General features: G+C 58.1%; 1 protein-coding gene across 4 annotated transcripts; it reads right to left on the bottom strand.

The window, feature by feature from the left end:
• Positions 1-404: 404 nt before the first annotated feature.
• PRKCSH (PRKCSH beta subunit of glucosidase II) lies at positions 405-11,847 on the bottom strand. 4 transcript variants are annotated; one of them, XM_019659329.1, is made up of 18 exons: positions 11,761-11,847; positions 11,287-11,439; positions 10,973-11,089; positions 10,310-10,405; positions 10,160-10,217; positions 9,181-9,298; positions 7,585-7,714; positions 4,701-4,785; positions 3,822-3,900; positions 3,064-3,150; positions 2,604-2,783; positions 2,436-2,532; positions 1,958-2,027; positions 1,581-1,670; positions 1,307-1,381; positions 1,113-1,212; positions 863-1,026; positions 405-741 (listed from the first exon to the last, which is right to left on the bottom strand). In XM_019659329.1, exons 2-17 carry the CDS (start codon positions 11,360-11,362, stop codon positions 880-882), a joined length of 1,605 nt encoding a protein of 534 aa, XP_019514874.1. In that variant the 5' UTR covers positions 11,363-11,439; positions 11,761-11,847; the 3' UTR covers positions 405-741; positions 863-879. The 4 variants fall into 4 exon arrangements, with proteins under 4 accessions (XP_019514874.1, XP_019514875.1, XP_019514872.1 ...); XM_019659330.1 differs by having other exon boundaries at positions 11,765-11,835; XM_019659327.1 differs by lacking the exon at positions 11,761-11,847 and having other exon boundaries at positions 11,287-11,611.
• Positions 11,848-11,920: the final 73 nt, after the last annotated feature.

Here is an 11,920-nt window from a genome sequence, read left to right as displayed (position 1 = left end):
CAGAAAATAAAAGTTCAGAATCTTATGGCCTGTTGGGTGTTTGTACACCAGAAAGCGAGCTGTGGTGGAGTGTGTGCTGTTGGCCCTGGCTGTGTGGACTTGCACAGACCGCTGTCCCTCTCTGGGCCTAGGCCTCATCTCAAGTTCCTTGGCCTACCCGCAGCACAGTTGACACTGGGAGGGTGGGAGACCTGCTCAGGCGGAAATCCAGGGTCCCCTGGTGCCAGACTTTGCTGTTCTGTGGGCATCACAGGTGTGAATCATCTCAGGTGTGACTCAGGCCCTGTGTAGCTGGCCTGATGGGGGAGGCCAGCCCAGCATCTACAGAAAGCTGCTACCCCATCTGTTCTGCCCTCTGCCACCCTTGGCCCATTTCACATCTGACAAAGCAAGACAGACACAGATGGGTTGGGAGGGTCATTTATTTTTGAGGTCACAGTCAATTCACTGTCCCCATCAGGAGGGGAGGCAGATGCCCTGGGTAGGGGGTTCAGGGCAGAGTGGGCAATAAACCACCAGGCTGGGGGCCTGCGGAGGGTGCGCTCCTTTAGTCCATCTTTGGGGAATACCAGGGCCTGGGAACATGGCTCTGTCACGCCTGGTCCCCCAAGAGCAGGGGGCCTTCTCACGGTTCCTGCCCCCCGTGGGAAGGGCAAGGAAACCCAGAGGGGCAGGTCTTGGTCCACAGATTGTGGGGTGGGTGGGCAGCACGGCTGGGGGCTGGTTCCATGTCTTGAAGTTCTGGGGCCAGAGAAAGACCCAATGAGAAAGAGACAAAGGGACACAGGTGAGGAAAGCAGTGGTGCTGGCCTGTTTTCCTTAGACCCCACTGCACCCCCAACCCAGGCAGGCAGAAACCCACCTCCGTGCCCAACAGGGCTAGAGTTCATCGTGGTCGCCATCCACAGGCAGTTCAGGGGGCGGCTCCGGGCAGGCGGCCGGTGTCATCAGCTCCATGAGGTACTCGCAGCGACTGGGCTCCATGGTGCTGGTCACAACTGTCTCCTTCCCACACAGCAAGCGCACCTGGGGAGGGTGGGCGGGAGGTGGGGGCTCAGGCGGGCTCAGCCGCGCCTGGGTCGCCAACACCGCCCCCCACACGGTTCACTCACAGTGGTGGAGCGGCTGGGGCCCTGCCAGCAGCCCGTACCCTGCTCATACTTCATGGCGCTGAACTTGTCGTGCTCAGGACCGGCCCAGGCACCCCAGGTGCTGCAGGAGAGTGGGGTGCGGAGGGTGGGCCGGCTGGGAGCTGGGGTGGCTGGGGGTGGAACGGGGGAGGGGAGCCCGGCCTGAGACTACTCACCCGAGGCTGGTGGGGGAGCCGCCGAGCTTGGGTTTCTGTGAGACAAGCTTGAAGGGGCAGAGCCTATAGATGTACCTGTCACGGGATAGGGCTGGTGGGCAGGGGGACACAGGACGCCAGCCACCCTGATGGTCCTAAACATGGGGGTGGGCATACACAGGCCCCTCGAACTCCACTGACTGCCCCTAAAGCCACCTCCCTTACTCCCCGTGACCTTGCTCAGGCTTGGACCCTCCGAGTCCACCGCCCACCTGCCCTTGGCGGGGTAACGCACTCATTGGTGGTGAGCTCGTAGCACTGGCTATACAGGTAGGCGAACTCCCCATTGGGACCAAAATCAAAGGAAATCTCCTGCTCCAGGTTCCTAGAAAAGACGGCAAGTGGTGAAGGGGCAGCTGGAGCAGCACATCACCACAGACCGACTCAGGACAACGCGGAAGGTCCTATGACCCATGGTGGACGAATGCATGGGGGATGGGCTCTGGCTCCCCGCCGCATGGGGACCTCAGGAACCACTGCCACCTCTTTGCCTCGGTGACAGCGGTTGCCTCAGCAACTCCCCATTACACCTCCTCTGGGGAGCTGGGCAGCAGGCAGCTGTGGGGCAGGTGGAGATGCTGCCCTGCTGTGGCCAGACCCACACTCCCATACCTAATGGACTCCTCCATGTCCCTCAAGGACCGCTCGGCCTCCTCAAACTTGTTGCGGGCCTCCTGGGCGGCTGCAGGGGCAGAGGAGGAAGTCAGAGGCACTCCTACCCTCATCCAGGGAGAGGGGAAGGGGGTGCCCGGACACACCTGCGTCCCCACCCCCCAGGCCTGCTCTGGGTGACACTGGGCACAGGAAGGCCCTGCCAGCCACAGGGCAGACCCCAGCCCACTGCCCAGGCTCTCAGCTCCCAAGGGAACAGGGCCAGGGCTCCCCACCTGAGAGGAGGGCACAAGCGAGCGGCAGCCTCTAAGGAGGCAGGAGGGCCCCTGGAGCTGATGGGGGTGGAGCCAGCCTCCCCGAGCCTCAGCCCCCCAGTCTTGCTCAAGGAGCAGGTGGGGACTGGTTCACGGTAGGTACAGGCGATGGGGGAGGCAGGTATGGGCAGCGCCCCTCCCTCCCAGGCCCAGTGAGCCCTCACCGTCAATGAAGGCCTGTGTCTGCTCGTCGTAGGGTGGCATTTTGTCCTCCTCGGTGGTGCTGGCCGGCTGCGGGGGCATGAGTGGGGGTGGGGCCTCCTGGGGAACGGGCAATCAGCAAGTGACCCAGCCCCCGGCCCCCCGTACGCCCTTCTTCCCCAGGCACACACCTTGGGCTGCTCCCCCTGCGCCTGGGAGTCCTCCTCCTCCTCCTCCTCCTCCTCCTCCTCAGCCTCCTCTTCCTCCTCCTCCTCCTCCTCTTCCGTGGGCAGTGAGGGAACCGGGGGCTGCTCCTCCTTGAGCTCCGTCAGGTCAGGAGCAGAAGGCACAGGCGAATCCGTGGGTAGCGCCTGACAGGCATGTGGGGTGCTCAGTGCTGAGGACTTGGGAGTCCGCCCCCTACCCCATGGCACCGGGTCCATGCTGAGACCGTTGCGCCAGAGGCGGCCTCAGTGTCTCTGGCCCTTCCAAGAAGCCTGGAGGGAGGGACTGACAGCTGGGGGGTGGGGGGTCTAAGGCAGCCCAGCTGGCCAGGGTGGCCCAGCGCCAGAACTGGAGGCAGTTCCTTTGTGAGGCATCAGGGGGCGGGGCGGGGGTGCAGGACCACATCACCTCCCCTCCCCCACTGACCTCAGACTGATACTTGTCCCTGATGGCAGCCCAGACTCGGTCATGGAAGGTGGTGGCATCCATCTGCATGTCTCCCCCTAGCAGGGTCTGTGTGCATTTGTTGGGGTACTGTCAGGATCAGGGCTTCCGGGTGCCCCTACTGTGCCCAGGCACTTGCAAGGTGGGCCTCAGGCTGTGGTGCCAGGCACAAGCCCTGGACACAAGGCCACACCTGGGCCAGACTGGGTGAGGTGCAGCAGCCAGAAGGGGGCAGCACAGGCCAACAGAAAGAGGAGCGCCCCCACTCTGGGGCTGCGGGAGGGGGACTACTGGAGAGACTAGGGAGAGTGAGAGAGAGCGAGCGGGAGAGGCCATGAGCACCAGGAAGGGACCCGGCAGAGGCCAGCAATGGACAGCAGGATGGAGAAGCCGGGTGCAGACTGCGCAGAGACGGGGCGCCAAAGGCCTCACACTCATGGGAGCTGGTCAGGGCACGTGGACGGGAAACCTGGCTCTGTCGCAACCACCCTATGGCTCCCATGTGACCCCATTAGGTCCCAAAGGGCAGGGAGAACTGGTGCTGGGTAGTTGCCTTCCTGGCTCCCCAGGCAATGCCAGGCCACATCAGCCATGCTGGGTGCCCCAGCAGCCCTGGCCCAGGGCCAGCAGGGAACTTTCCCCGGGAACAGCCCACAGCCAGCCTGTCTCCCGTCCCAGGCACTGAAGTCACCTGGGGCAATCCCCTCTAGGAGTCCCAGGCCAAGGGGCAGGGTGGGTACCTGGGCTTCCCCTTCTGATAGTGCCCCATCCCCATCAGTGTCCAGCTCTGGGTGGGTTTGCAGCTCGGCCACCGAGACCCTGCAAGGACACAGGCAGAGGCCAAGAGAGGCCAAGTGAGCCTCAGAAAGTGGGGAGGGGAGCTCTAGGGTTGGGGCCCCCTCCAGCCTCCACCCTTGGGAAGAATAGGTCCCAGCCACCCAGTCCCCTGCCTCTTACACCAGCCTTAAGTCTCCACAACACTGAAGGCGCTCAGAGGAGGGACAGGGACAGGGGTGGGATTAGGAGACACCTGGATCCCGTGTCCCCCAAGACCCCTCTCTTCCTGACCCACCAGCAGCATCCATTTCCTTCCACCCTCAGCACCCAATATATCCAAATTGCCCTCTGACTGGCGCCCTCCACTCAGCGGACCCCAAGTACCCATGAAGGCCTGGGCACCACATCCTGTCCCCCCACCCATCACCACTGCCAACCAGGAAAGGATATGCCCTGCCCATTCTGCCCTCTTGGTTCCTCTGAAGTCCCCTGCTCCTTGCTGGGGTGCCTGCCCAGCCTCCTTGTTCCCAATACCCACCCTCCACTGAGCCATTTGCCTGGAGTCAGCCAGCAAGTTCAGGGGCACAGCTGAAGGGTCTGGTTTTGACCAGAGTAGGCTTGGAAACAGTAATGGGATCCCTCGTCACCTCGCTCAGTTCCCCTCATCTCCTCCCCCAACCCCAGCCTGTTCTGGACCCATTTTACACATAAGTAAGTAGCGACTCACTCAGAGAGGGGTTGGGACCAGCTCAGGCCCCACGGTGAGAAGGTGGGGGGCTGGCTGGTTTCTAAAGGTGATTGGGTGGGAGGAAGGGGTCCCAGGGCAAGGCAGGCATACTCACACCCCGTCCATGTCGTCGTCCAGCTCCTGAAAGGCACTGGTCGCCAGCTCCTGCTCCTGCTGGGCCTTGGAGGCGGCCTGCTGCTCTGTGAAGGGGCCAGCTTTGTCACCCTCTGCCCTGCCCGCTGGTTCCCACCACCCTGAAATCTGCTCTCCCCCAACACCAGCTCTGTGCCTGGCCCTATGCTGGGCAGAGGGGCCCTGAGTCAGGCCACTGTGTGGGACAGACTGGGGGCAGGAGCCAGGCGATGACAAGAGCTGGCCAGGGCGGCGGCGGGGGCAGGGGAGGAGACGAGTAGTGCCAGGCTGTGGGGAGACTGAAGGGAGAGCTGACAGGTCTGCAGATGGGTCAATGTGAGGGATGATTGAGGACACTCCTGGGACTTTGGTTTCAACAAGTGGAGGCTAGCAGAGACCATGTGAGAGGAGGGTGGGGCTGCATGTCCAGGAGGCCCCCACAAGGGGCCCAGCACCCCACCAGGCTCTTTCCAACATGAAGATCAGGGAACAGAGACAAGGGTGGACGTACGGCCAGGCAAGGGGGGTAACCTGGTGAGTCTGGGGTCCCTGTGGGACATTTAGAGGCAGGTCCATTCAGGTACAGCTTCATTTGTGGGTAGGGAACCAGAGCAGAGGTCAGGGTCAGGGTCCTAGCCCACAAGAGGCACCGGGGTCTTGGGCCCACTGAGCAGGAGAGTGTGGGCCACCAGGAAGGGCAGGAAAACCATCCTTGTGGAGCAGTGTGGCTTCTATGAAGGTGGTGAAGGAAAGCTCAGACTTAAGAAACAGGAAATTCAAGCCTCAGGAACCAGGACACAGAGTATAGGAAGCAGGTTCAATCCGGACGAAGAGGCTACATGGCTTCACAGCATTGGAGGGGAAGGCTGGGCTTGGGGACAAATGTTTGGGCAACAGAGGTCTGAGCGTATTGCTAGGCCGAGGGAAGGTGCCAGCCACAGAAGACCACCCAGGAAAGGGGAGAAAACTGAAGGCCCAGTGTCTCTAAGAAGCAGGAGATGGTGGAAGCCAGGGTGTGGGGGCAGACATGGCCTCCACTGAGGAAAGAAGGAAGAAGGGAACCCTTGCAGGCACTTCCACCCAACGACCCTGTGTGATTCTGGACAGGGAGCCTCTTTGGAGTCAGCTCCTCCCAGGTTTCCTGGCTTCCCGTTCCTCCTCTGCTCTGAATCCTCTATGGCTCCCACCTCACTTGGAGTAAAAGTGCAAACAAGTCTCCCCATAGCCCCTAAGGCCCTGCCCATCAGCACCTGCCCTTGTCTCCCCCGACTCTCCTCGCTCACTCCTTCCAGCCACACAGCTGCCTTGCTTCTCCTTAAAAATCAGACATGATACTGCCTCAGGGCCTTTGCATCTGCTCCCTGTGCAGGCAGGGGATTTCTCCATCTGCTTCAATGCTGTATTGCTGGTACCTGGGGTGTGCCTGGCACATAGCAGGCACTCAGCAAATGCTTGTTGGATGAACTACTGAATTATTGATTATGAGAAATTAAGGCAGAGAGAGAGAGGGAAGGAAGAATGCGGCAGATGCCAGAGAGACAGAAGAGATCAGCAGCGTGGCCTCAGAGGTAGGCTTGCCTGGTTCCTGGTTATCAGCCACATGTGCAGCTGGGGCCACACCTCTAACTCCTTCCTGCAACGCTTTGTCCTTTAACTAGTCTGGAGTAGAAGGCTTCTTTATCCCCCACCTGCCCCTTCTATCCTGCTTCCGTGGTGTGTTCCCCAAAGGAGCAGACTGAGAATGAGGACCAAGGCTTCCAATTTCCCGTAATACTTGCATGACCTGCCAACAGCAAGAAAATGCTGGACACAGCATAAAAAATCATCTTAAAACTAACCAAGGGGCCGGCCGAGTGGTGCGTTGGTTAACAACTGGCTTGGGACGCCAGAGGGCCCCGGTTCGGATCCCACATATGAGGGCCAGTGACACTGCCCTCTACAGCTAAGATGCTGAACAACAGCTCGACCTGGAGCTGGGCTGCCGTGAGGTGACAGCGACGGCATAGGCTGCAGTCCCTGCTGCAGTGGGCTGCCATAAGCTACCATGTGTAGCCGGAAGCCAGCGTGAGCAGCCGTCCAGAAGCTGGCGACTGATCTGCCTCGCCTGGGAAGAGCTCAATGACGGTGCCAACTTGGGCCAGTGAAGCAACATCCTCCACAACTAGACTGAAGAACAAAAACAACAAAAAAAACCCCAGCAACTTGTCTGTTCCCCTTCCCCCGATTCCCCAATAAAATCTTAAAAAAAAAAAAACTAACCAAGGCAGTAGAAATTGCCAGGGGAAAGAGGCATTTGGGAAGGTAAGAGATGCAGAAGCAGGTTTTGCCCTAAAGGACCTTGCCAATCCTGGCAAATTTGGATGTCTGTTTTGATAAGAACTTGTTGGGCCAAGGAGACAGAAATCAAACTCCAAGGTGGGAGCATAATAGCAGACACCCCACACACACACTCCAAATAACGACACTGTGACCCCAGAGGGCTACCTCAGGGAGAGAGAGGCTGGATTGGAAATTACCCAGCCTGCACTCAGATCTCGGCTCACACTGCCTGAGAGGTTGGAGAAACGTCCAACCTGAATCCAAATTGGGGGTCCCTAAATGGTTAAGCGTTCCCACACGGCTGGCAAAAAGAAAAGCCCTTCCTCTCTAGACAAGGACCTCTCATCCTAGGCTACAAGTTATTCCCACAACTGACTGTCAAATATGATGATCAACACACAGTCCAAGATAACTAGGCACATGGGGAACTGAGGCATCATGATCAAGTCAGCAGAGAAAACAAATAGGTGATGAGCGAGTCTTCTGGGCCCAGGCTCTTCCTGGCCAGGATGCAAGGGCGGGTGAGTCCTGGCCACCCAGAAACATACCTTCCCACAGCTTCTGGTGCTGGTCTTTGGCCTCCTTCTCTGGCTTCTCAGCCTCCTCCTTCACCATCCGCAGCATCTCCACCTGCTCCTCCAGGGACTTCTTTCTGGTCTGTAGCTCAATGAGCTTTTGCTGGGTGGGCAGAAGGCAAGGGGCCAGTCTCCTCCTGTTCTGCCTTCCTCCTCACGAACATCCACCTCCCTGCCTCTACTTCACATGGCAACTGCAGGGTCTTTCCAAAACACACAGCCCACTGATTCCCCCCGCAGCCCACTGGAGAAAAACCCAAACACCTCAATGTGGTCCCTAGGCCCCGTGTGACCAGTCCCCTGCTGCCTCTCTAGCCCCGTCTGCCCCTCTGCTATCTAAAACTCTAGACCCAACTGTACAACATTCAGACCTCCAAAAGCTCTCTGCCTCCAGTTCTTCACACATGCTTTCCTTCTGTCTGGAACACTGCCTGGCTATCTCTGAATTACCTTACAGATTTCAGCTTAGATAGAGGCCTCCTCCTCCAGGAAGTCTTCCCTGCTTGCTTCCCTCAAGACGATTGGGGATTGGGGGAAGGAAGGGAACCAGGCAAGTCTCCTCTATGTACCACAGCCCCAAATTTCCCTTTTCCCAGCAGCCTTGGGCATCACCTTCTGTTTGTCTGTCCCTCCCACTAGACAGTGTACCCTTCAGGCAGTTCCTGGTCTACTTCTAGCCTCATGCTCAGTGGGCCTCATGCCCAGTGTGAAATGTCCACATCCTGGGCCTCTGTGGACATTTCAAGAAGGAACAAGTATGCTGGGCAGGTTTCAGCCTAGGAATGGGGTCCCAAGCTGTAGGGTCTTAGTCTAGGCCCTCACAGGATCACTTTCCTCCCAACACCTCAGCCTGGCCTACTGCCAGGATCCTCCCCCAGGCAAAGGTCACTTGGAGACAACCTCGCCACATGGCTCCACCACCATTCCCTAAACTTGGGAAGGAGCTCACTGCCCCATTAATTTGAAAGAGACCTCACTAGCCCAGCCATGGGGATGGGAGAAGACCTGGAACCTTCCCTGGGCAGAGAAACAGAGCTGGAACACTTGCTCAGTAGGTCGAGCAGAAGCCCAGGAGCAGTATTGAGGTCTCTGAACCATGAAGTGGCCATGGGGGTGGCAGGCAGGGAAGGGAGATACACAGTTGGGGATGTACCCTCTTCTGACCCACAAAGCATCCACCCTATTGAATTAACCCAGTTGCTGCTGACGGACACGGTCTTGAGTCCTCCTCCAGAACAGAGAAGCCAGTCATCAGCCCCATCATACAGACACCAGAACCACGGCCCAGGATGCAGCAAGGCGTCACTCCTATTCTAGGAGGCAGCAGAGCTCCTCGCAGCCCACGGTCTGCCACCCAAGGCCCCGGTAAACACCTGTGCTGACCACTGTCCACTTGGTAACGGCTTAACCAATGACTAAATGCCCAGTGCACAAATGAGTAAACCAAGGCGCAGGCAGACAGTAACCGGCCCCAGGAGCAGGCATCAACCCTACCCAGCCTCGCCAGCTCATGCCTCCAGACCTCCTCAGGGCCCAGATTGTCCTGAGTCAGCCTCATGGGTCCCTCACCTGTTTCTCCTCCCGGGCCTTCTTCCAGTCCTCAATAAGGATCTTTTTCAGGCGGAACCCCTCACGCGTAACCTCTGCCATCTGCTGCAATGTCTCTCTCTCCTTACGGCCCTTCTCTCTGGGGTGGGGGGCACACACAGGCAGCACAAGGGGGCACTTAGGACCCATCAGATCTGCCTCTTCCAAAAGGGCTCAACCCCACCTGCTGCTCCCATGTTGGGGAAGGTAAAAGAGCAAACCCTCCTCCCCTACCTCCCCAGGCTCTCTAGGCCTCGGAGCCCCGCACCCCCATTCTTGTGAGGAGGAACAGTGCGCAAGTTTCACCCATCCTTGGGGTCAAGAGAGGGACTAGATAGTGCTGGGATGTGGGGCTGGAAATTGGCTCCCAAGAGAGAAAGGAGAGAAAAGCCCAGAAATCAGACTCCCGGACAATCTGGCCAGTAAGCATGTTGTGCAGGATCCACTCTCTACTTAAATAAAAGATCTTCGCTCAGGAGAGAATTATCAGGACTTTTGGTTTTGTTGAAAAACGAATCAGGCCCTGTTACCTGCCATCAACTAACAGGAGTCAAGGGCAGCTGTCCCTTTAGATGCCTCTTTCTCCACCATTCCCCACTGCCTTATACTCAGCCTGCTTCTGCCATTTAGATTACCTGCCTGTGGGCATTTCAGGTTTCAGGTCCTGTTGCAGAGCATAGCAATTAAAAGCATGGAGTCTCAAATTAGACCGACCTGGGCTCTGCTGTCTCCGAGCTACATGACCCTGAGGAAGTCATTTTCCTTTCTAAACTTGAGCTTCCTCACCTGTTGAATGGGCAAATGACTGCAATTGCGTCTGGGCCAGAGGGAAAACTGGTGATGGAGCATTCACTAGGCACCTGGCACAGAGTGAGTGCTCAATACTCAAAAGCAGAAAAGAGAGGGGACCTTATTCACTGGGCAAGGCAAGGTCCTGGAGGGGTGGATGGCACCCACGTACTTGCAGGTATTCTCACAGACGATCCCACTATTGTACTCGTCCGTCCCGTCGCAGCAGTCTGAGGGCAGAGGTGGGGGTGTTAGCAGACCTGGCAGTGCCTCCTCCCTCCACCCATTCCTTTTCCCCTAACCCCAGTGGGATCTCATTTACCACAAACTCCATCATTGACCCATCTGGATGAGATGTACAGGGGCTTGTAGCCTGTGTTGGTGCAGTGGAAGCTGCCGTTGGGACAGGCGGCCGTGCCTGTGGGAAAGAAGGGAGACAAAGTTTTCAGGGTGTGTTCAGAGCCTGACATGTCACATCCACCTAGACAGATCCCCGCCCGCCCCCAGACATCCTTGCACACAGAGAGCACAACAAACATAAAAACAAACATTTCTGAGTAAAGGAAGGAGACAGCTGCACACTCAGGGCCTGAAACAAAACTCTCCAGTGCTTCCTGCTGCCTTTCCTCACCAATACCCTCAGAAGAGGACCACCAACTCCTCCCTCCCTTGCCTTCACCTCAGTCTCTTGTCTGCCCTTTGGCCTTCTCCCATCTCTGGATTCTTGCACATGCTGGCCTCTCCATTTGCAGCACACTTCAGGGTGCAGCTGAGACCTCACCTCCTGATCCCCAGACTGGGTGGGGGCCTTTTGGGGCTCCCACAGCTCCTGTGGCTCTCCTCACCAAACCACTGACCACGGGCTTCTGTGCCTGCTTTCCCCACTCAACAAGGAGTGGGACTGGGTCTGTCTTGGTCACCACAGGGCCAAGAATTCACCAGGTGCTCAATAAATGTATGATAAATGAATGAAGGAAAAACTCACCTGGCTCATCTGAGCCATCCTTGCAGTCACAGTAGTCATCATTGACCTGATCGAAAGGGATGGTGGCCGAGCTGTCCAGGCAAGTGAAAGGCTTGGACTCATCATAGAAGTGAATGTCTGGGGAGGCAAGAAAGGACTCAGTCAGGGCAGGAAGAGGCCCTCTGAACCTAATAGCACCTCTGCCTCCACTCATCAGCTGAGCACTGCCACCTTTCCTACCCAGAGGAGGGGAAACTGAGGCAAAAGGCTATAAAATGCCTAGCCCAAGTCGGCCCCTCCCACACCCTACCCCGATCATCCAGCGGCGGACTTACTGGTGAGGGAGACGCCGCGGGGCCGCTTGACCTCCACGGCCCAGCACACGGGGAGCAGCAGCAGTAACAGTAACATCTTGCCGGAGGTTCGGAGGCGGGAAAAGTGTTCTGTGGGAGGAAGCAGGCTGCGGGGAGATGCGCTGTGCTCCAACACTGCAAGAAAGGGGCGGGAGGTCAGTGGCAGAGGGCTACTATCAGCTAAAAGAAAGCACCTCTTCCTCCTGCCAACAGGATTCCTCCATCGCTTCCGTGCAATGGGGCTCATGGGGAAAGATATGGGAGGGAGTCTCCCCAATTCTTTTCAATGGTGGGGATCTCAAAACCTCCGCTCTCCACTGACGGGGCGGGGGGATGAGCTAGCCAATTCCCGCCAATAGGCCGAAGGGGTTAACAGCCTCCTCCTCTCCCGACACATATCCTCAGGCCAACCACCAAGAGGAAATTGGGGTGCCCTACCGCCCTCTAATTAATCACCTACAAAAGGCCGGGGCAAAGGCCAATATCCACCGCGCCCCCCTAGCCCAGCAGCCAACGGTTCCTTCTGCAGAAAGAAAGCGGAAATGTGCGGGCTGCGTCACTTCCGGCACCTCGACGCGCACCTGGGACGGAGGTTCAACGACGCCATGTTGGGAGT

The sequence above is a fragment of the Hipposideros armiger genome, unplaced genomic scaffold (assembly GCF_001890085.2).
Source record: "Hipposideros armiger isolate ML-2016 unplaced genomic scaffold, ASM189008v1 scaffold_298, whole genome shotgun sequence".
NCBI lineage: Eukaryota > Metazoa > Chordata > Mammalia > Chiroptera > Hipposideridae > Hipposideros > Hipposideros armiger.
Note: the sequence above shows the minus strand (reverse complement) of the source record. Positions and strands in the feature narration are given on the sequence as shown.